At 44.2% G+C, this 19,117-nt stretch overlaps 1 protein-coding gene across 6 annotated transcripts in view; it reads right to left on the bottom strand.

Moving 5' to 3' along the window:
* Window positions 1-5,046: 5,046 nt before the first annotated feature.
* Window positions 5,047-19,117, bottom strand: part of SEPTIN8 (septin 8) — a 41,816-nt gene continuing 27,745 nt past the window's right edge. For 2 of the 6 annotated variants that reach the window (XM_021549512.3, XM_085591051.1), the window contains exon 10: window positions 15,036-17,861. In XM_021549512.3, the coding sequence (XP_021405187.1) occupies window positions 17,858-17,861 (4 nt within the window). In that variant the 3' untranslated portion in view covers window positions 15,036-17,857. Of the gene's footprint in view, window positions 6,488-13,268; window positions 13,452-15,035; window positions 17,862-19,117 lie in introns of those variants that run through there. The other 4 variants (XM_085591050.1, XM_085591048.1, XM_085591049.1 and 1 more) reach the window with 4 other exon arrangements.

Genomic DNA, 19,117 nt, shown 5'->3' with positions numbered 1-19,117 from the left:
GCTGTTCTCCACACAAGGAAGAAAATCCATCTCCTTTACCTGACTGTAATGTTTTGAATTGCTGGTGAAATAGAGGGGTTGCAGAGTAAGCAAATAGAAACAAATAATACAGTCCAAGTGGCACATAAATCAGTTAGTCCTGCACTAATGAGGCACATTCCCAAGTTACTTGTTATTTAGTGTAAAGTTTGACCGCATACTGCTGGGATCCTCCACAGCCTCACCTGCTCCTCGCCTGCTCTCCATATTTCAACATCACGCTGTCCATGTGTCACTTACTTACAAGAATTAGTTTAAGTTATTCCAACAATGTGACTTTGTCCTTTCATAATCTGTCCTTAAGAGTCAAAGACAATTTTACTCAGCAGGAGAGGTCCATTAATAGTTTCTCCAGTGCCTGATGCCCAGAATCACACGTGTATCGCTCCCCCCAGCTATTTCTGCACACCCAAATCCTGCTGGCAGGTCACAGAGCATTGTTCCAGTCCCACTCCTCCCCTCATTGCCTTTGCTGTGGACCACCGGGCCTGGTGTCCCTGGGCAAGGCCAGGAATCCCCAGCACCAAGCACCAGGCACAGACACAATCCAAGGCTGTACCTCGGTTGTGCTGTATTTTTGCCGGAGGGATGCAAGCAGGAGCAGGAATGTGGACAGAGCTGATCTGTACCTGGCAGACCTCCCCACCAAACTGACCGGTGTATCACAGGGCCGGGCACACACAGGAATGACAGGACAAGGCCATTCTCTCAGCCCCAGGTGTGTGCAATCAGCTGAGTCAGGAAGCTTAAAGAGGCTATTTGCCAAAGTCTCTTTGATCCTTACACAGTGCTGCGGTGTCACTCAGAGCTGTGCTGCACGTACAGAATCATGGACTAATAATTTAGCACCAGGAAATTAAATGTATAGCCCAAGGGGCTGGTGAGAGAACAGTCATGTGTAGGCAGGCAAAGCTGTGGAAGAGAAAACATTTAACGTAATACATTGGAAGCAGCTTCCTGCAGAAAATTGTGCAGGAGGAAAACAAAGTGGTCCAGGACCTGAGAGGAAAGCTGAGAGTGGCTTTGAGCTGCAACGAGATCCTGGGTGGAAGAAAATGTGGGGTGAAAACACAATTGCTGGCAGAGAGGTCCAGCCCTCTGAGTGCATATGCTCCATGAAGCACATAGAGAAAAGATACCTCCTGTGACTGGAAGGAAAATAGGTCCTGACGGGTGCTGGGATTGTGTGGATCCAGCAAGTGTGTGTTTTGGAGGGGGCCGAGTTGAAGAGGAGGGACAGCACATCTCTCAAAGCAATAACCGCTGCCAGAGAAGGGGGCAAGAAGGGGGATCTGGGGGCTGTGCTGAAGGTTACAGTGTTTATCACCGTGGCAGAATTTCATTCGGATCCGGGAGCGCTTTGATCTCTGCACAGGCAGGACAGACCCACTCGGGCCGAGACAGCGCTCACCTGGGCGGTCCCCGAGAGACCGCGGGTGTTCAGCCGAGCCGTGCCCCGGAGATCGGGCACCAAGTTCCTGCCAGGCGTCCGGCAGCCTGGCGCTGCTCCCCCGCCGGTACCGGCCCCGCTCCCCTCCCTCCCGGGCCGGCGGAGCCCGCGCCCCGTGCCCGGTACCGCGGAGAGGACGCGGTCGGGACCGGACGGGACCGGGGTCCCCATCGCCTCCCGGCGCTCTGCAGGGCTGGAACGGCTGCCTGAGCGCTGGCGGTGCGGGAGCTGCTCGGTGCCGTTCTCAAGGACAGTCGAAACTAGCCAAAGGGCGAGATTTTAATTATTATTTTCCCCCGCAGCTACACAAGAGTAAACGTCTCAGTGCATCAAACCGGTCAGATAAATCATTGCCAGCTCTCTCTCTGTGAAACGGTCCGGCTCTGGATGCTCTGACATCCAGTGGCAACTGAAGTTGTTCATATGTAATTCCTGCTTTCAGGGAAATCTCACAGAGCTCCAGCTTTAGAAATGTAGAGCAGTTTCCAGAGGATTCATGTCACTTTGGGTTTTTTAATGGAATTGCAGAGATAATGGTGTGAGCTTCCAGAGAAAACTGTGAGGAAGCCCACATTCACCACTCCTTGGAAAGAAAAGCAGAAATTTTATATCTAGTAACATCTTTTTTCTGTTGTTAAAGAGACACCAAAATGTAAGCCTTGAAATAGTTTCAGGCTGGATGTTCTCATTCACTTAGTATTGATATGATTCAAAGCTGTTTATTTCCTGTAAGTACTCCCCTTATTCTGGAGAGGGGGATTTCCAAAGTAGTACCTCTGAGAAAAACTTTTAATTGGGAATTCATAAACCTCCTAAGAACAGTAATCTTTGACCCTTGTATGGAAACCATAAGCTTCTATTTGCCAGAAACTTGAAATCAGGTGATAACATGTTGTAGAGTAATAGCTCGGAAAATGGAGAGCCAAATGTGTGAAACAGGATAAATGGAGTAACCTGGACTGCTTGATCCAAGGTTTCTCTAGCCGTTACACAGCTCAGGAGTGAAGAAGCTGGACTGTACTGTTGTTCAGGCATCTGACATGTTTTCTTTCATCAGGAATTTCCAGGGAAAATGCATATCAGGATTGCTCCATCTGCAAACAAACAAGTCCTATGGCTGCTCCTCAGTTTTCAGCACTGGCAAGTACAGATGTGTGTAAGCACAGCTAGAACCAGATGGGCTGGGCAACACGAATGAGTGCTTTAAACTGCTCCAAAACGAGCCCTTGCCCTCCCTCTGTGGACACAGCTGACAACTTCCTTAATTTTAAGCCTCCAGCCATCTAAAATGCTAATTAGAGCACTTAAAAAGATTTGAGTCTTCCTTTGGAGATATGTTAACAAAATCATCAAAGCACTAACTGTATTTTTCTTCTAACTTTTCCTTCCCCTCAGGGCACAGATATCTCTCTGTCAGGTTACAAAAAAGCAGTTCTCTGGATTGCAGAAATCAGCTCCCAGTTCCAGTTTTACCCATAAATGTTTGCCTTAGCCACCAGCATAATTCCACAGGCTGTTGGCATCAGTAAAGGTAAAGATTTCTGTCAGCTTTTCCCTGTCTAGATTACTGACTGGGAACATAAGGAGCATGTAATCAGTTTATACACAAAGCAGGGATGATGTTTGGCAGCAGATTTAGGGAGCAGTCAGGGTCGTTGCTGGGAAAGGCCATTAAGCAAAGATATATATACACACACACACATATGAACTTGAGGGTTTGATGAGGTTCCACTGACCTCATTAGAATTGTTTGTGTGAACTTAGTCCAACTGCTGTGGTAAGTACAAAGAACTCATCTGGTTTTCTGTGCTAAACAGAAATTATTCACATTATCAGTTTTATTATTCACATTATCAGTTTTAATGTTCTGGGGTTTAGACTACTATTTTAAATTAAACTGTCCTCTTCTGCCACAGCAAAGGTAGGGATTGAGCTGAACCTTGCAGCTCCCAGTTCTATATAGGTTTATACCAGCATATAGAATCACAGAATCACTGAGGTTGGTAAAGGCCTCTAAGATCATTGAGTCCACCATTTGACTGATCACCACCCTATCAACTAAACCATAGTACTAAGTGTCACATCTAGTTGTTTCTTGAGCACCCCCAGAGATGCTGACTCTCCCACCTCCCTGGGCAGCCTGTTCCAATTTTAATAGCCCTTTCCATGAGGAAATTCTTCCTGAAGTCCAACCTGAACCAATATATGAAAGTGAGGAGCAACATTGCAGTGTAAATACTGTGACAGTGCAGAGTCTAAAAGTTGTGAGAGGCATGAATAAAAATGGCACCTATAAGAGGATTTATTCTGCTTCACTTTGAATTTCCTTGTTCTGTTTCCAGCTTCTGTAGATAAACTAATTCAGAAGCAACTGTAACTTAAATGAAAGTTTGAAACTTGTGTATGTATCATAGAATGACAATTATCTCCCCCAAGACTCTTATCTTCGTTACTCAGTGTTTGTTTCTTCTCCCTTCAGGCCCAATTAAAATATCTGCAGTGTATTGCAATTTCCTGCCTTGTCCTTGCAGCAAACACCAATGAAGATGAGGTCTGTATGTTTCATTTTAAACACATTAAAAGTTAAAAGTTGTTCATATTTCCAGGTCTTTCAACAACTTTGACATAATGAAAAAGTGTCAATTTGTTTACCCTAAGTAGTCCTAAAGAGGTGAGAATAGCATTTTCAGTCCTATTTCATTGTTGCTCCAAAGAATGGTGACCTTTAGGGATGAAGGACTTGTTTTTGTTTATGTCATGGATGTGTTCTGTCCTGCTCCCAAACCTCTCTCTCCTCTTTTCAGAATCCATGGCTGACAGTAGAGCTTAGTCTGAGGGGACAGTCAAGATGCACATCAGAGGGCTGCAATTCCCATGCTATAGCTCCTGAGAGGGCACAGGTGTGACAGAGCAGAGGCTTTTCAGAGGAAGCTTTAAATAGATGAGTTTGCTCAGAGCTAAAACTGGTATCTGAACCATTGAGCAACTGACTCAGGTCTGCACCTCAAGATGAGAAAGTAAAGTCAGCAGCCAGTGAGAAATTTCTGCAGGCATTTACAAGCATTAGCTAAAAACATTTCAGATTTCATGCCTCCTCTTTTCTTCCTTCTGCTTTGCAGAAGAAGAGGAAGGCCAGGAGCTGGAGTCAGATATATACACACATCTCTTCAAAGAGCCACTGTGGCAGTGAAGTGTTCTTCACAGCCTTTCTTAGATGGTGTTACAATGAAGTTATTGTTTTTTTCCTCTCAGCTACAAAGGATAAGCTGTGTCAATGACCACAGCAGGCCTTGTAAAACAGGCTGCCAAGAAGCCTCCCCTGAGGAAGACTAGTGGCAGCAGGGAAGGTGCAGCACTGATGCCACACTGGGGAGGCTCACAGCATCACTCTTGCTGTGGGCTGGGTCTGCAGCAGCTGCCCTGGGGTCAGCAGGGACCACTCTTCATTTAGGATGGAAGGTACCTAGGATGAGATCTCCTGAATGAGCATTCTGCTTAACAAAAACTTGTGTAAACTTGTCAGATCCTTTCACAATACAGAGAAGCGCACACAGCACTGTATAGGACGTTGGTTTCTTTATTTTTTTGTAATTTTAAAAATTTTTTTACAGGTAATACCATCAGTGCAGACGCTAGTGGTGCAGAGCAGATGTAAGCACTCTCCAGCCGAGATCTTGAGAATGGAAAGAATTATACTGGATAAGCTTCAGTGGGATCTTTACACAGAAACACCAATGGATTTCTTAAACATTGTAAGCACTATGTTTTGCAATGTTTTTTCTTTAAAGAAACAACTCCTTATCAAATAAGACTAAAAAACACAGATGCACACACACACCCACTCACACATCCTTCCCAAGATGCTTGGCAAACTACCTATTCCTACCTATTGTCAAGCCTTTTAAAGAATATTACAGTAATTATATGTTTACATTTTTTTTAAATTTTCTACTATTTAAAACCTTCTATTTTGCTCAAAAAAAAAAAAAAAAAACTTCCTCTCATCTTTCAAGGAGAATGAAGGGACATTAAAAAGATTCTCATAATGCACAACTATATGCCTTCTTTATTTTTTTTAAATACAAGCTGCAAAAATATTTCTAACTATTTCCCTTCTATTAATACTGTACATACAAAGCTATCAGAGTTTTGCTACATTTCCCACATAGGTTTTTTTTTAAACCATTTCCTTTTCATCCCACTAATTATTCATTTATGCAATGAGAATACCCTGGTCTGGCACTTAGTTCACATTGCAGTTACTAAACATTTAATAGAAACAATTAAACTTTGTCTTCAATAAACGATCATGTACTAGTAAGGCAAAATTCATGTGATATGAACATATCCTGGATCCCTATTTTAAGGTTATGTGCAAATATTAAGCCATTTTAGGCTGCTGATTGTGAAAACTGCCTTTCGTAGGTCCTTGTTTCCTTGGTGAATTCAGAGTGCAGTTATTACTGGTTTTACTGGATTTGGAGCTGCTGTTCTGAATTGAATCTCCTGGATAGCATTCTGGATAATGTAAAAAACCTCAGAAATTGCTAGGAAACATAGACCTTGTACATTCATTATCACCTCAAAAAAACAGTTCAATGATTGGCAAGTACGAACACAAAACACACAAAAAAAAGGTGGGGGAAGCCTTCAAGTTTCCTGATATGAGATGAAATTCATCTGTACTTCTGGGTGATGACATGAAAACATAAACTTCACTAACCTTTGCTTTTCATATATATATGTGTGTATATATATATGTACACTTTATCTTCTCTGCAGTTCCATGCCAAGGTGATGTCCAGCTGGCCCCATCTCCCACCCAGACTGCCTCAGAGGAATCCTTCCCTCCACGTTGCACTCTTGACCAAGCAGCTGCAGCACTGTATGGCCTGCCACCAACTTGTGCAGTTTAAGGGCTCCACGTTGGTTTTGGTGATCATCACCTTGGAGCTGGAGAGGCAGACTCCTGGTTGGTTTGTTGTTATTACTGATCTGCTAAAAAAAGCACAGGTAGGAAGCAAAATGGCCTTTGGTCACAAATCCTGAAGGCAGGACATGACACATGAATAAAGCCACGTGTATTTACAGCCAGTATTGCACTTCAGCAGCTCCTGAGACTTGTGTCCTTGTTCTGCCTTTGCTGCAGACCTTGCTGGTGCTAACAAAAGGGAACAGAAGTGAAGTTCAGGGGTGGGACTGGGGAGAGGGACATCCCTTTGGCAGGGAAGGGAGGGTTCCAAATTCTTGGCCATAGATAGCTGCCTGAATTCTGAGCCAGGAGAAATTCTCTCATGATGGGAGAGTCTGAGAGCACCCAGAAATCTGCCCAGCTTCCTCAGCCTCCCTGTGAAAACTGAGAAAACTTTTAAGTACAGTCACATAGCTCTAAAAATATGTTTGACTTCTAATTCAATACAAGCTCTATTTTTTCTTTTTTTTTTTTTCAAAAGCTTTTCCCCAGTTTCATAAAACACATGCCTTTTAAGAGAGCACACTTAGAAGGCTAAAGACCCAGTCTGTCAGCTTGCCGTCCACACATTTTGAGGTCTTGAATTTGTCTGAAATAACCTGGCCTCCTGCTATCCCTGCTGCCTGCTGTTTCCTGCAAAGAGGAAGCACTTGCCCAGTTTCTGTGTAGTAGAAAGAATAATCATAGTTATAGGAGGAGTTACCAGGAGCTCTTGGATAAGTGTTTTCCATCAGGATCAACAGCATATTGCTGCTATGCATCTACTGAGGCATACAGCCTGTCCCTGCCCTCCCACTAATTACAAAATGACAGGAGCAGTGGCCAGACAAGAGAGTCATTTATCCAGAACTTAAAATAAATCTGCATCTTTCTTTACAGGTGAACAGCACTGAATTCATCCACTGCAAAGAACTTGTGGATCTAGAATTAATGTGCTTGTAGCCCCTAATGCTGTTCATATTTTCTGTCCCATCAGCCAAGCTGTGCTGGGCCATCCCAAGGCAAGGCTACCCTGCCATCTCCCTTCTGAACAGAAAAGGTTCCAACAAGGGAGGTTGAGAGTTGCTGAAAGCCAGCCTGTTTCACCTACTACATCTTTCACACCTACTACAGCCCAAATTCCTGATCAAACCACTGAGACTGAAGAATGCTGTGATGAATTCAGACACCTGCACAGTGAGGATGGGGAAGGGAGTGCTGGAAGGATGAACACAGGAGGCTTGTGCCCTCAGCTGAGCTGCCCCTGTCCTCCCCAACAGCCACCCAAACAGGACCAGTGGAGAATTACTGCCTTGGAAGCAGCACCTGCAGAACCAGCAGGTCCCAGCAAACATAACAGCCAAAACAGCAGGGCAAAATTGTCACTGTGCTCCTCAGAGGGTAAAGACACATTGTATTATCAGTCTATACTTTATGGCCTTCCTAAGCAGTGTGTGCTACCCCTCAGTTTTAAAATTATGTAAAGACAGAAGGTGGGGAGGGGAGGGACTTGGTCACAGTCCTGCAACCCACAGATCTAGCTGGCAGGCAGCTACAAACTTCACGAAGAACCAAATGCCTCAGAGTTTATATTTAAAACAGCCATGATGAAGTTTGACAGATTGAGCCTTTCATCCAGCTCATACCATTGTTCTCTCATTAGAGCTAATCTGGCTTGGCCCATGGGAGCTGAACAGGAGCTGCTGTTGAGGAATGGGCAGCCCCCACTGCTGTCTCTGCAAGAGTTCTCAGATGGAACCAAGGTTTTGATTCAGCAGTGAGAAGCTTGAATCAAACCTCCAGTTTTCCTTAAGGCCTGACCTTGTAATCCAGGGGCCTGGATCTGTGCTTTTTCCTGGTTAAGCCATTACAGACTCTATGACAGTTCCTATGAAATGTGGGAGATTACTTCTTGTCTACTATCACCATTGCCTTGGGCTCTCCCCAGCATATGCTGGTCAGGGTTTTTAAATTTATTCTGTTTTACCAGACTAGACAAAATAAAATGCCTTTAATAATTCCCCTCCACCACTACAACCACATTGTTTCTTACAAATTGCTTAATCTTCATAGCAAAGTGGTTTCGCAAAGGTCAGATTAAACCACTCTTGCACTTTAAAAAATCAGTTTCACACATCCTTTTAAAATTAGTGGAGGCTTTGTTTTAAACAATAGGCATTTTTAGGTGATTGTTACCCTAGTTTGAGGGTATAATCCAGCCAGTATGGGATGGGTAACAGCACCACACCTACCATCTTGTCACAGAAGAGGAGGGGGGTTCATAGGGACTGGCACAGGCTACTGAGCAGGGGTCTCATGTAATGACATGGGATAAATAACTTGGAGACAGAGATGGGACAGGAGCAAGCAGACAATGCTGACAGCAGAGCTCATCAGTGCAAGAAGAAAGTTTCTGGCTTTCTCCCCTTCTTCATTGTCTTATCTTGTAGGAGAGGAACTCCTGGACCAACCATGCAGGACTGATGTGCTGAGCAGCTGTTCACACTTTCTCAAGTGTTAAACTTGTCAGAGTGAGCTCTGTGTGTGCAGGGAGAAAGCAACGCACTCTTAAAACCACAAAGTCCCCAAGCATTCCAGTAACATCCAGTAATGGAGATTTAGTGCAAATAACCTGTGTGAACAGACATGACTTGCACCAGCAGTGAAAGCCACAGAATTCCCATGAGCCAGGTCAAAGCTGCCTCAAGCTGTGGATGCTGTGCTGAGGGGGGACCCTGCCCTGGCCTGAGATGTTGCAGGAGCAGGACCTGGGGCTGGTTTAGACCACATGAGCTTTGTGAGGTCCCCACAGACTCGGGGGTCAGGCAGCAGCACACCTGGAACATGGGATTTATTTATGCTGCTACAGGGAAAGTTCTCATTTAATGGTAGGGCTATTCCCTCCTCCTGAGCAGTACCTTCCTTTTCTCTCACAAGCTATGAGTTGACTGTCTGGCTTTTGGAAGGAGGTGAGTTGTCTTTTATAGTTTCCACTAAATAAAACATAAGCTTGGTCTGCCTGTTCTCTGTAGCCCTGGGATAGCCCAGTTGAAAGGTGATGCCCACACCACTCCCTGCAGAAAACTGGGCTGTGATGGGCTCTGCTTCCCTCCCATCCCTTTGCCTTATCTCAAGCATTGTCACCAGTTGTGTGTACCCGTGGAAATGCCAGCAGCAGGGCTCTACACACAATAATTAACATGCTGTAACTACACAACAACCAGAACCAGAACCTGGTGTTTTCCCCTCACAGCTTTGAGCCCATGGATACAGTTCTTGCCTACAGGTGGATGATGTGTTAAAACCTGTGAACAAGCTTACTTTTCAAAATTTCTGCAGATCTCTATGAACATGCAAAAGTATACATTAACAGGGGTTAATTCTAAAAATAAAGGCAGTGCTGGAAGGCCCTTCAGGGCTCCATGCTCCCAGCCAGGGTGCAAGGTGCTATACTGGGATGGGAACAGTTCACCTGGAGCCTGCCTGTGCTCCCAGGACACACTGCTGCTTCTCTGGCAGTACAGCTCCCTCCCACACACCTATTCCAGCACTGCAGTTACCAAGAAGGAACAAATATTTCTGTCTTGACTTCAATAGGCTAAAAATGTCACTTACCTTTTCATTCTGCCATTGCTCAGAATGGAGCTTCCTACCCCAGAGAATGAGCTGCCAGTACATGAAGGAGCTGCTCTTGCACAGGACCATTCTTGTTACAGGAGTTTTTTTGATAGTGAGAATAGCACCACTTCTCTTTTTTTTTTCTTGCAGAACAGGGTCCAAAGCTTTAATACCTTTTCCCTCCCTGCCTGGGCAAGTAATGAGTGACAAGATGAACACTCCCTACCCACAGCAGTGACAGGAACAATTTTGCCCAGTGAGTTTGAGAGGATGACAGGTCATCTGTGTGCCCACCTGTTTGGACTGTGTGTACAACATGAGTTTATTCCAACTGCAGCTCCATTCACACTGCAGATCCCGTTTGCTACACACCAGTTACTGGTGAAAATGTGCCAGATTCAGTGAGTGCTGGCACAGGTCTGATGTGATTATGGCTAGCTCTGTAAGGATTGTTGTTTTGGAGAATATTCACTCCCAGAAAAACCACAGAGAATGCTTATACAGTATTTTCAAAGAGCTCTGACCTGGTAAGGTCCGTTCCCTTGGGGGATCTCAGCCCAAGTGAGGCATACCTCTCTAACCAGACTCTTGTTGCCTCAATTCAGGCCAAATTTCCAGATGCCTGAAGCTACCACCAGCTTGTAAACAAAGCTGCAATTACACCTGAAATCCCCTATGGTAAGCATCCACAGAACTGATTTCTGTGGCTGTTTTAAACCACTTACAGAAATAGCAAAGCATTTCATATCCTCCCATCCACCACACTGTCCCCCATTCATAACCCTCAGCTAAAGGAACCAAATTACAGCTCATGCAGTCACTCAAGAACTACTGCAGGTGAGGAGGGAACTGCCCCATTTCAAGACAGCACTCACTGGGGTGTGTCTGACAATAAACCTGACTCCATGTCACTAATTGTGGAGGGGATGACCTAGGAGAAGAGTTCATTTACACAGCTGCACAAATAAGCAAACTCCTGTGGTGAGAGAATTGACCAAGAGACAAGAAAACTGCAAAGGGAAGAATAATGCAATAGTTATACCTCATTTGTGGCATGGCATCTATACAGTTGTTGTGGTTTTTTTTCTCCTGCTAATTGATTTTGGTGTGTTAAACTGAATTTGAGCAGTACTTACAGTTCAATTCTTTAGGAAGGCAGAACAGTGCACTGAGATGGAGAGATGCATTACCTTCTGGCAGGTCTCAGAGCCCCCTCCCATTCCACCTCAGCAAGACATGCAACTGGAATCCCCCTGGTGACCTAACTATGGTCATGACAAACAGAACTTAATCAAATCTTCTGAGCAATTTGGAAAAAGAACAAAAAGCTTCTAGTCCCAATTCACCTATCCTGCTGGGAATCTAACTTGACAAAAGCTCAAAGCCGGATGAAAGCTTTGCCAAAGCAATTCGAGTGGCTGGCCTCAACAGAGAACACAAGCAAGTTTAAAACAGTCCTCAAAGCAGCAGCAAAGGCTGTATCATAGCTCAGCCTGACAGTCACACACAGCTTCAGCTTCCCCACATTCCGTGCAGGGCACCACAGATGTGAAGGCTGACAGAGCCCTCCTAAGCAGACCTCAGCTCTGAATTCATGGCCCCCAAGACACAGCTGTGTCAGACCCTGGTGCTCCCCACCTGCTCCCACTTCCCCTGACACAAGTGGTGTCTCATCCCTGCCCACCGTGGCAGCAGGGACAGGTAGGGATGAAGAACATGGGGTGAACATGTTTGTCATGGGGTTTCATCCCCAATGCCTGCAAGAGGCAGCAGTCTCCACAGCTTCTCCATGTGTCTCCTTTTCAGGCCACATACCTGTTACAGCTGCAGTCTATTTCCCGGTTCTGCTTTAGGCTAGGACACCCAGAGGGTTTAGAGACTGTCACTTGTCACACGCCCTAGGGACAGGCGCTCAGTGCCTGGGGCTGTCAGTACCTCTACACCAGCCTCTCTGTCTCTTGGGGGTTATAGGGACACCATGTCCCCCGTGGGAGCCTCGGAGGGCTCCTGTCACACACACCCACACTCCCCATTCTCAGCCTTTGTCCCACTGTGGTCACACCACCAGCATGAGGTAGGGGCACGGGTGAAACTTCTTCAAACCTCCTGCCAAAGACTGGCTTTTGGCCTTTCCTACCGTCCCAGCCTCGGGGCAGCAGTCGGGGAAAAGGGAGGGAGACTGGGGACAGCAGCTGCCAAGACACAGGGGTGCACAGGGGACATCACACTTTAATCAGAGGGCAATGGGGTTAATGAGGGGAAACTGGGATCACAGAGGGACAGAGGACATTTTTCTGGTTATAGCTGGTGTACAAACCATGGTTTTAACAGATGTTTGTTAAACGAGTCAGTTTTGTTTTTATTAAACCCAGCTTTGGTACAGGTCATTCCTGAGATTCATTTACAAGGCTGTTTAAAACAAAGATAAACTGGGGCCTCTCCCTGTTCCTGTGTGAAGTTACTGGGGCACAGACATCACATTTTGTTTTTCCCCTTTCCTTTTTTTTAAGAAAAGCATTTGTGTAAGGGGAAGTCCGTCTGTTACAAACACAGAACTTACACCAGGAACACCGAGTCTCCACTTTAAACCATTTCTCCTCCATTAACAAATAACATTTAGTTGTGCTTTAAAATGGCTCCCTTCTGACCCATCACATCCCAGCGGGATGAGCAGAGCCCAGCCCGGCCAGGCAGGGTTACCCAGCCCCAAAGCAGCAGATGGGAGGTGGGCAGGGAGCTCTGGGGAAGGGGTTACGGAGTGAGGCACCACGAGCAGCCCTCAGAAAACTAAAGAGATGAAGGTTGAGGCATTTTGGTTATAAAACCTGTGAGTATACAGAAGCAAGCTGCACAGAAGAGTTATTGTTATGAAAGGTGAGAATCCAGCTGAAAGACTAGGGATGTCAAACTAGGGCTGTCAGGTTAGAGACATCAGGTTCCCCAGTTACACCCCAAAACCAGACTGAGGAGAGGACCTGCAGGACTCTGTTACTGCAGCAGCTCGAGCAGCCAAGCTGAAAGCTCCTCACACTACCCCAGTTTGTCCCTCAGCTCTCTGCAGTCAGTGGTGTTAACTCCCTTGGGGTAAGAGCCCCAAATAAGCATTCTGGATTTAGTGCCAGACATGCAGCAGCGTTAATTAGCAGTTTACCTTTTGGCAGGTATCTTGGATTTCAACTTTACCAAGAAACCTGATTAAGCAAACTTTTCCCCATCAAAAGACATGGTGAATTTTAGTCCTTGCTACATATTCTCTTCTGTGCAATATATTGCAAGCTTAAAGGTGTAAGCACCAATTAATTTCTTCTGCATGAGATGTTTTGGCCTTAATAAATCTTCTAATTAACATATCTTCCTGTTGTTATGGAGTACGCACTGGGAAGACTAAAGAAGCTATAGAAAGAACAAAAGAGAATCAGTGTTTAAGTTTCAATTATTTACATTAAGTAAATACAGCATGAAAGGTCAAAGCACCAATCTATTGCACAGTCATTTGAGTTTAACCCATTGCAACTTGGAGAAGCTCTCACAGCTGCCACCATCTTGTTTGGAACTGGCAATCAAATGATTAATTTAAAATTTAATGAAAAGACTGCTGACGGAACATGAGAAATAACTGCTGAGGGAACATGAGAAATCCCAGGTGATGTGGACCCACAACCAGCACACACAGATGGAGCAGTGGCTTTGCAGGGTCCTCGCCTCATTCCATCCCTCACAGCTGCAGAGTTCTCCAGAGGGAAGAGCTGAAGACAAGGCTGGGTTCGTGGGGCTGTCTCCTGAAGGAAAGTACCATCATGTCCCAGGGCCTTGGCCACCAGGCTTTGGATCTGGAACTGCGAAGCATGGGCAGCACCTGCCTCACTGCTTCTCTGACTATGCACTTCTGTCCTCCTCAAAGCATCTCTAGGAGCTCTGCACAACTATTAATGAATGCTCTTAACACTGCTCCTCTGGAAAGACACTTGCACATCATCTGAATCACCCGGTGGCCCATCTTTAAAAACTCCACCATCTTTGGTTCCCTAAACTCTGATATACCTGAATGCACGTGCTCCTCTCTGGTCTCCTAGATTTGGCTTTAAAATGTATTAGAATGGAAAAGCATGTAAACATTTCATACAGACCAGTTGGTATCAATTGGTAATTCCCTACTAAAGCTTTTGCCTAAAAGGTTTCCAGCTGCATATTCCTAAAAAACTCTGAGAGGCAGCCAGGATCAACAGCCTGGTTTTGTTCTTCAAGCTGGGGCTGCAGAAAAACCTCCCACGAGAAGCACTGCTACAGCAAACACTGTGCATCAGCCAAACTCCACACTGGCAGGATCTGAAGTGCAGCACTGATCTCAGTCCAATACCAAACAAACCCCACAATGGCCCAAAGTTGAGTGAATATAACTTGGTACATAGCAATGGCCCAGGGAACAGACACTGAGAACAAATCTTTGGGTAAAGCTTCAGCTGCTTTCTGAAAGCAGAGCACCAAACTAAAGCTGTGCTCTTTTGCTGGCCTTGACCTGAGTGTAATCATGTCCTTCTTCAGACAAGGAACACAGCTTTGGACACACCACCAGGAAATCTCTCCACCTTCTCCCTTTTCACTCTACCTTTAAATCACCTCTCTGGGCACCATGGAATCAGCAAAGCTGCTGGTACATCCCCCTGCTCAGTCACCAGATCCCACAAAGGAGATGTACCAACAAGCCTCAAAGCTCCTTCTGCCCAAACACAGACAGCTTTTGGATTAATACCTAAGAATTTCTCCTCAGATTACAAAGAAAGTACATTTCTGCATACTCCATGATTAGCTAGTTGTTAATTAATTAGCTAATTATATTATTGAATGTCCCAAATAGTCATAATACAGCCTGTGACTGGTAAGCTTGCAATCATGACACACTATTGTTGTGACAGATAATATAGAAAATAACTAGATTGCACAGAAAATGCACCACTAAATAAACGACACCACAAAAACTCAAAATACATGTGAGATTTAATAAAAGAAAAAAAGTACAAAGTGAGTAGAAAGAAAATAAAGGAAAAACAAACCAAACCATGAACCCCAACACGCTGGGAATGACAAAGCAAAGGGATGCAGCAGGTCCCAGAGGGCTGTGTCCCCCGTGCAGGTCCCCAAGGTGCCTCCACAGCTCCAAACCACCCCCATCTGTACCCCTGGGGCAGCCACCTCAGTCAGGCATGTCCCCCCACCCCAGAGACCCACAAAACACAGTTTAATTTAGAAAGCAGACAACATACAGGATGGTACACATTTAAATGATAAAAAAAGGACAGTTTTTCCCCATTAATACCAATCTTTTACAGATAAATATATAAAACAGCTGAAAAGATGTGTAACTGGATGGTTTCAACCATTTCTGAAGAGTATTTCTTTCACTTTTTCTAGCCTACGAGATTTTAAGTCTTCAGACTGGGTGAGATCAGCATCACAACATATTTGTAATTTGTTAAATAAAAATAAGATATAGAACTACCCTACCACAATACTTAAATCTTGTCTCAGCTGAAAGAAAAAGACAAGTACTCAGGGAAAAAAATATGGCTGAGTCCCCTTGGGGAGGTTATGATGTTGAACAAGCAACTACAAGGACAACGGATGTCCATCACAACGTAAATCGAAGTATATAATAATCATCATCATGAAAATATTGTTACATACATTCTGAATGTCTTCTTCAGAAAATGCTGTAAATTTCTCCATAATGCCCATGAATTTGAAGATTTTTACTCTTTGTTAAAATAATATTTTTTAACTACCTGTTATTCTAGGAAAAAATAATTGATCTCTGACAAGCCAGGGCAGAGAGAAACCATTTGCATAGATCTTGCTGGCTGCAGCATGAGATCAGGAGGGAACTGTTGATTGGAACACACTGGTGAGACAGGGCACACCAGTACCACCAGTTACTGCTTCATCCCAGCACTGGCCTTGGGAAGCAAAACAATGAACCAAGAGCATGGCCTGCTCAGGCAATTAGTGCACCACAGTTTCTCCCATTAGCAAAAGATTAACAAAAAAATAATCTGCTACATGATTGGTCTGTAGTCAGAGGTGAGGTGGAATTGTCTTCTTGCATATAACAGAAGGTTGGGTTCCTTGTACGTGTTTGAGAAAACCACACTAACCCTCCTAACATTTGATAGTTACTCTTTAAAATACATCTAACCTGGAGGCACAGCCTTAAAAACGAAATGCCCAGCTTTCAGCAGACTCCCAACAAGTGCAGAAATTTTATTCTTTCAACAAAAGCGTGTTCTAAAAGGTACCAGTAAGATCTTTGTGAGGTTCTTTTCTGGCATGAAGCAGCACTGTCAGTATATCCACAGAAAAGGCCAATGTCCATTGAAAAACAGTTTAATACCTGAGCATGTATTTAGAAAGGGAAAAAAAAAGCTGCTTTAATGGAATATGAGAGTTTAAGAACCTCAGAATCCAGCAAAATGCTGCCCTGTGACAGCTCAAACCCAGGCCTTGCATTTCCTTCTGCACAGCACATCAGGAATTTGCTGACAGCTTAAAGACACATCTTTAACAAAAAATGTATCAGAAAAATCCTGTAACATTAATAACTAAATAAAACTGCACACACAACTAACACTTAGCCAGCCAGTGTTTTTATCAACTCTAAAGACACTATGTGAGGGTTAATATATTTCCTTTCATCTAGACTAGGATCTGATGGATGGATGGATGGATGGAATTGGGTCCAACTATTTTTCCATGACAACACAGCTAGTAACTCTCTGTTCAGTTATTGCCTTGCCTATGCACAAAATGGTTTGAGTGGAAAAAATTAATATTGATCCTAATTATTCCTCTGAGCTCAGTTGCCCACAAAAACAAGGCTGTGATTTCTAGGCATGAGGAGTTGTCAAAAAAAGCACCTTCTAAGAGGAACAGAGCCTGTCAGCATAAATACAGTGCACAGTCAAGAGCAGGGGATTCTCCTTATTAGGCACATATTAGATTTAAGGTTAAAAACTAAAAGTAAAGATGTTGGCTTAAATAGTTTCTACAACAGTAAATACCTTGGTAAGTGACAACTGAAGTGTTACACAAATCCTGTAGTTCCACTTTGTACAACAAACTCTTACGAAAAACCTCTCTATAAATGTTCTACTTTAGCAGTAAAGAAAATTCAGAACATTGTCCCATTAATTTTATTAACCACTCTCTCTCTCCTTATATATATATATATATTATAAATGATGTAGCTAGTGTTTAGAGTAATTCAGGAATTAATACAGAATTACTGGAATGAGGGCTACTCTAAGATTCCTGCAGAAAGCCTAAATGTTGTATTTTTCCACCCATTCTAAAAGCTACTTGAGAATTTTTTTAGAAAAACAAACATTTTAGCATTCTTCAGACCACTCCTCTCACTGTGCATGTACAGGGGAGGTCAATGAGCCTCCAGCAGTCATCTTGGCCAATTAAAGAAAAAAGGCAGAAAGCAATTATTTAGCTGGTGGTAAGATGAGTTCAGTTATGGTCACTTCATACATGGCTGCTCCATCACTGGGTTTAGAACAAAACATCTTACTTGAGGGATTAGTTGTCTTTGTTTAACAAAATGTACATGTAAGGTTACTTCCTGCAAACCTCCTGATAATTCTGAAAAGAAAACAGCAGGAACACTGCAACCACGGAGATGCTCATTTTCACTTTGGTCCACTCACACAATGTTATGAGAAGGGTCACTCAGGGTGAGAAACTCAAGCAACTTAACACATGAAAGCACCAAGTCCACTCTTGGCCTGAAAGTCTGTGTGTGATTAACTGAAAGAAACAAAACATAAAAAAGCATGAATTAAAGTTATGAAAATCAAACAAAAGCGAAGTGTAGTGAAGTATGTTAAAACAAAAAAAGGAGGACAAACACTGCTGGGGCAGCTGAAGGCTTCAGGTGAGAGCAGCCTGGCACAACCTGCTCAGCACCACAAACACTTCTCGTTCCCCCAACTTCTGCAATTTTTCCATCACAATTTTTTACTTATTAAAGCTACTAAAAATACTGCCATGAACCAGGAGATGATAAAGACTTCAACTAGCTCTCCTAAATGCTTCACTTGAGCAGAAATCCCAAACCCCCATACTGAGCTTACTCACAGGTTTGAAAAGCAAAAAAAAAAAAAAACAACAAAAAAAAAACCCAATGCAATACCATCCTGGTGATGGTGTACCTCCTCTAGCTGTGCTCCAGAGCCAGAGCTCCTGCCCCAGCATCATGTGGGGTCCCCCTGTATGCAGAGCCAGGCTGTGGGTGCCCCTCTGCAGGCCACCGAGCTGCTCCCAGCCCTGCTCCTCAGCACAGCTCGTTTCTATCACTACCCAGAAGAGGTATGGTCCAGACTCACACCTGGAGGTGGGCTAAACCCAGCAAAGTACAGGAAAACCTTTCCTGCTGCAGCCAGAAGGAGCAGAGGGGAAGCTGCAGCATTTCTTGGCTCCTGTTCGCAGTCCTTGCCTGCCGCTGGCATCATTTGCCCAAATTACCATTGTGTTCATCTTCCCCAAAGCAGTCGTGGGTCCAAGAAAGCCCTAGGATTCAGCTCCTCATTCAGATTAAACCCTATTTTCAAGAATTTTATTTTACAAACCATTTAGAATTAGAATTTTGCAAACCATTTAGACTCTGTGTGTGAGGTGGGCCACGCCCAGAGCATGTCAAGCAGTCTGCAGAAAAGTCCTTTGGTTTTAGCACAACACATTTACATTCCAAGGAAACACTCAAGTAATCTACCCCATTATCTTCAGAGGAAGAAACAAATTGCTAGGATGTCAGTGTACAGAATGAGCTCCTCTGGTGCTGCAGCTCACAGCAGGGAATGACAGACCACAAGATCTCATCAGCAGTGAGAAGCTGAATGCTGTGCTGTTCAGCACAAACTTGGGTGATGCTTCATGGTCTTTTTTTTTTCTTGCCATAATTAAGAGGCTCAGAAAGCCTTACCACCAGCCTGCTCTGGGTTTGATAGAATGCACTTCTGACTCCTGAGCTCCTTCATGCAAGGGGAAGTAACAAAAAATGCTGT

The sequence above is a fragment of the Lonchura striata genome, chromosome 13, assembly GCF_050655825.1.
Source record: "Lonchura striata isolate lonStrDom1 chromosome 13, ASM5065582v1, whole genome shotgun sequence".
NCBI lineage: Eukaryota > Metazoa > Chordata > Aves > Passeriformes > Estrildidae > Lonchura > Lonchura striata.
Note: the sequence above shows the minus strand (reverse complement) of the source record. Positions and strands in the feature narration are given on the sequence as shown.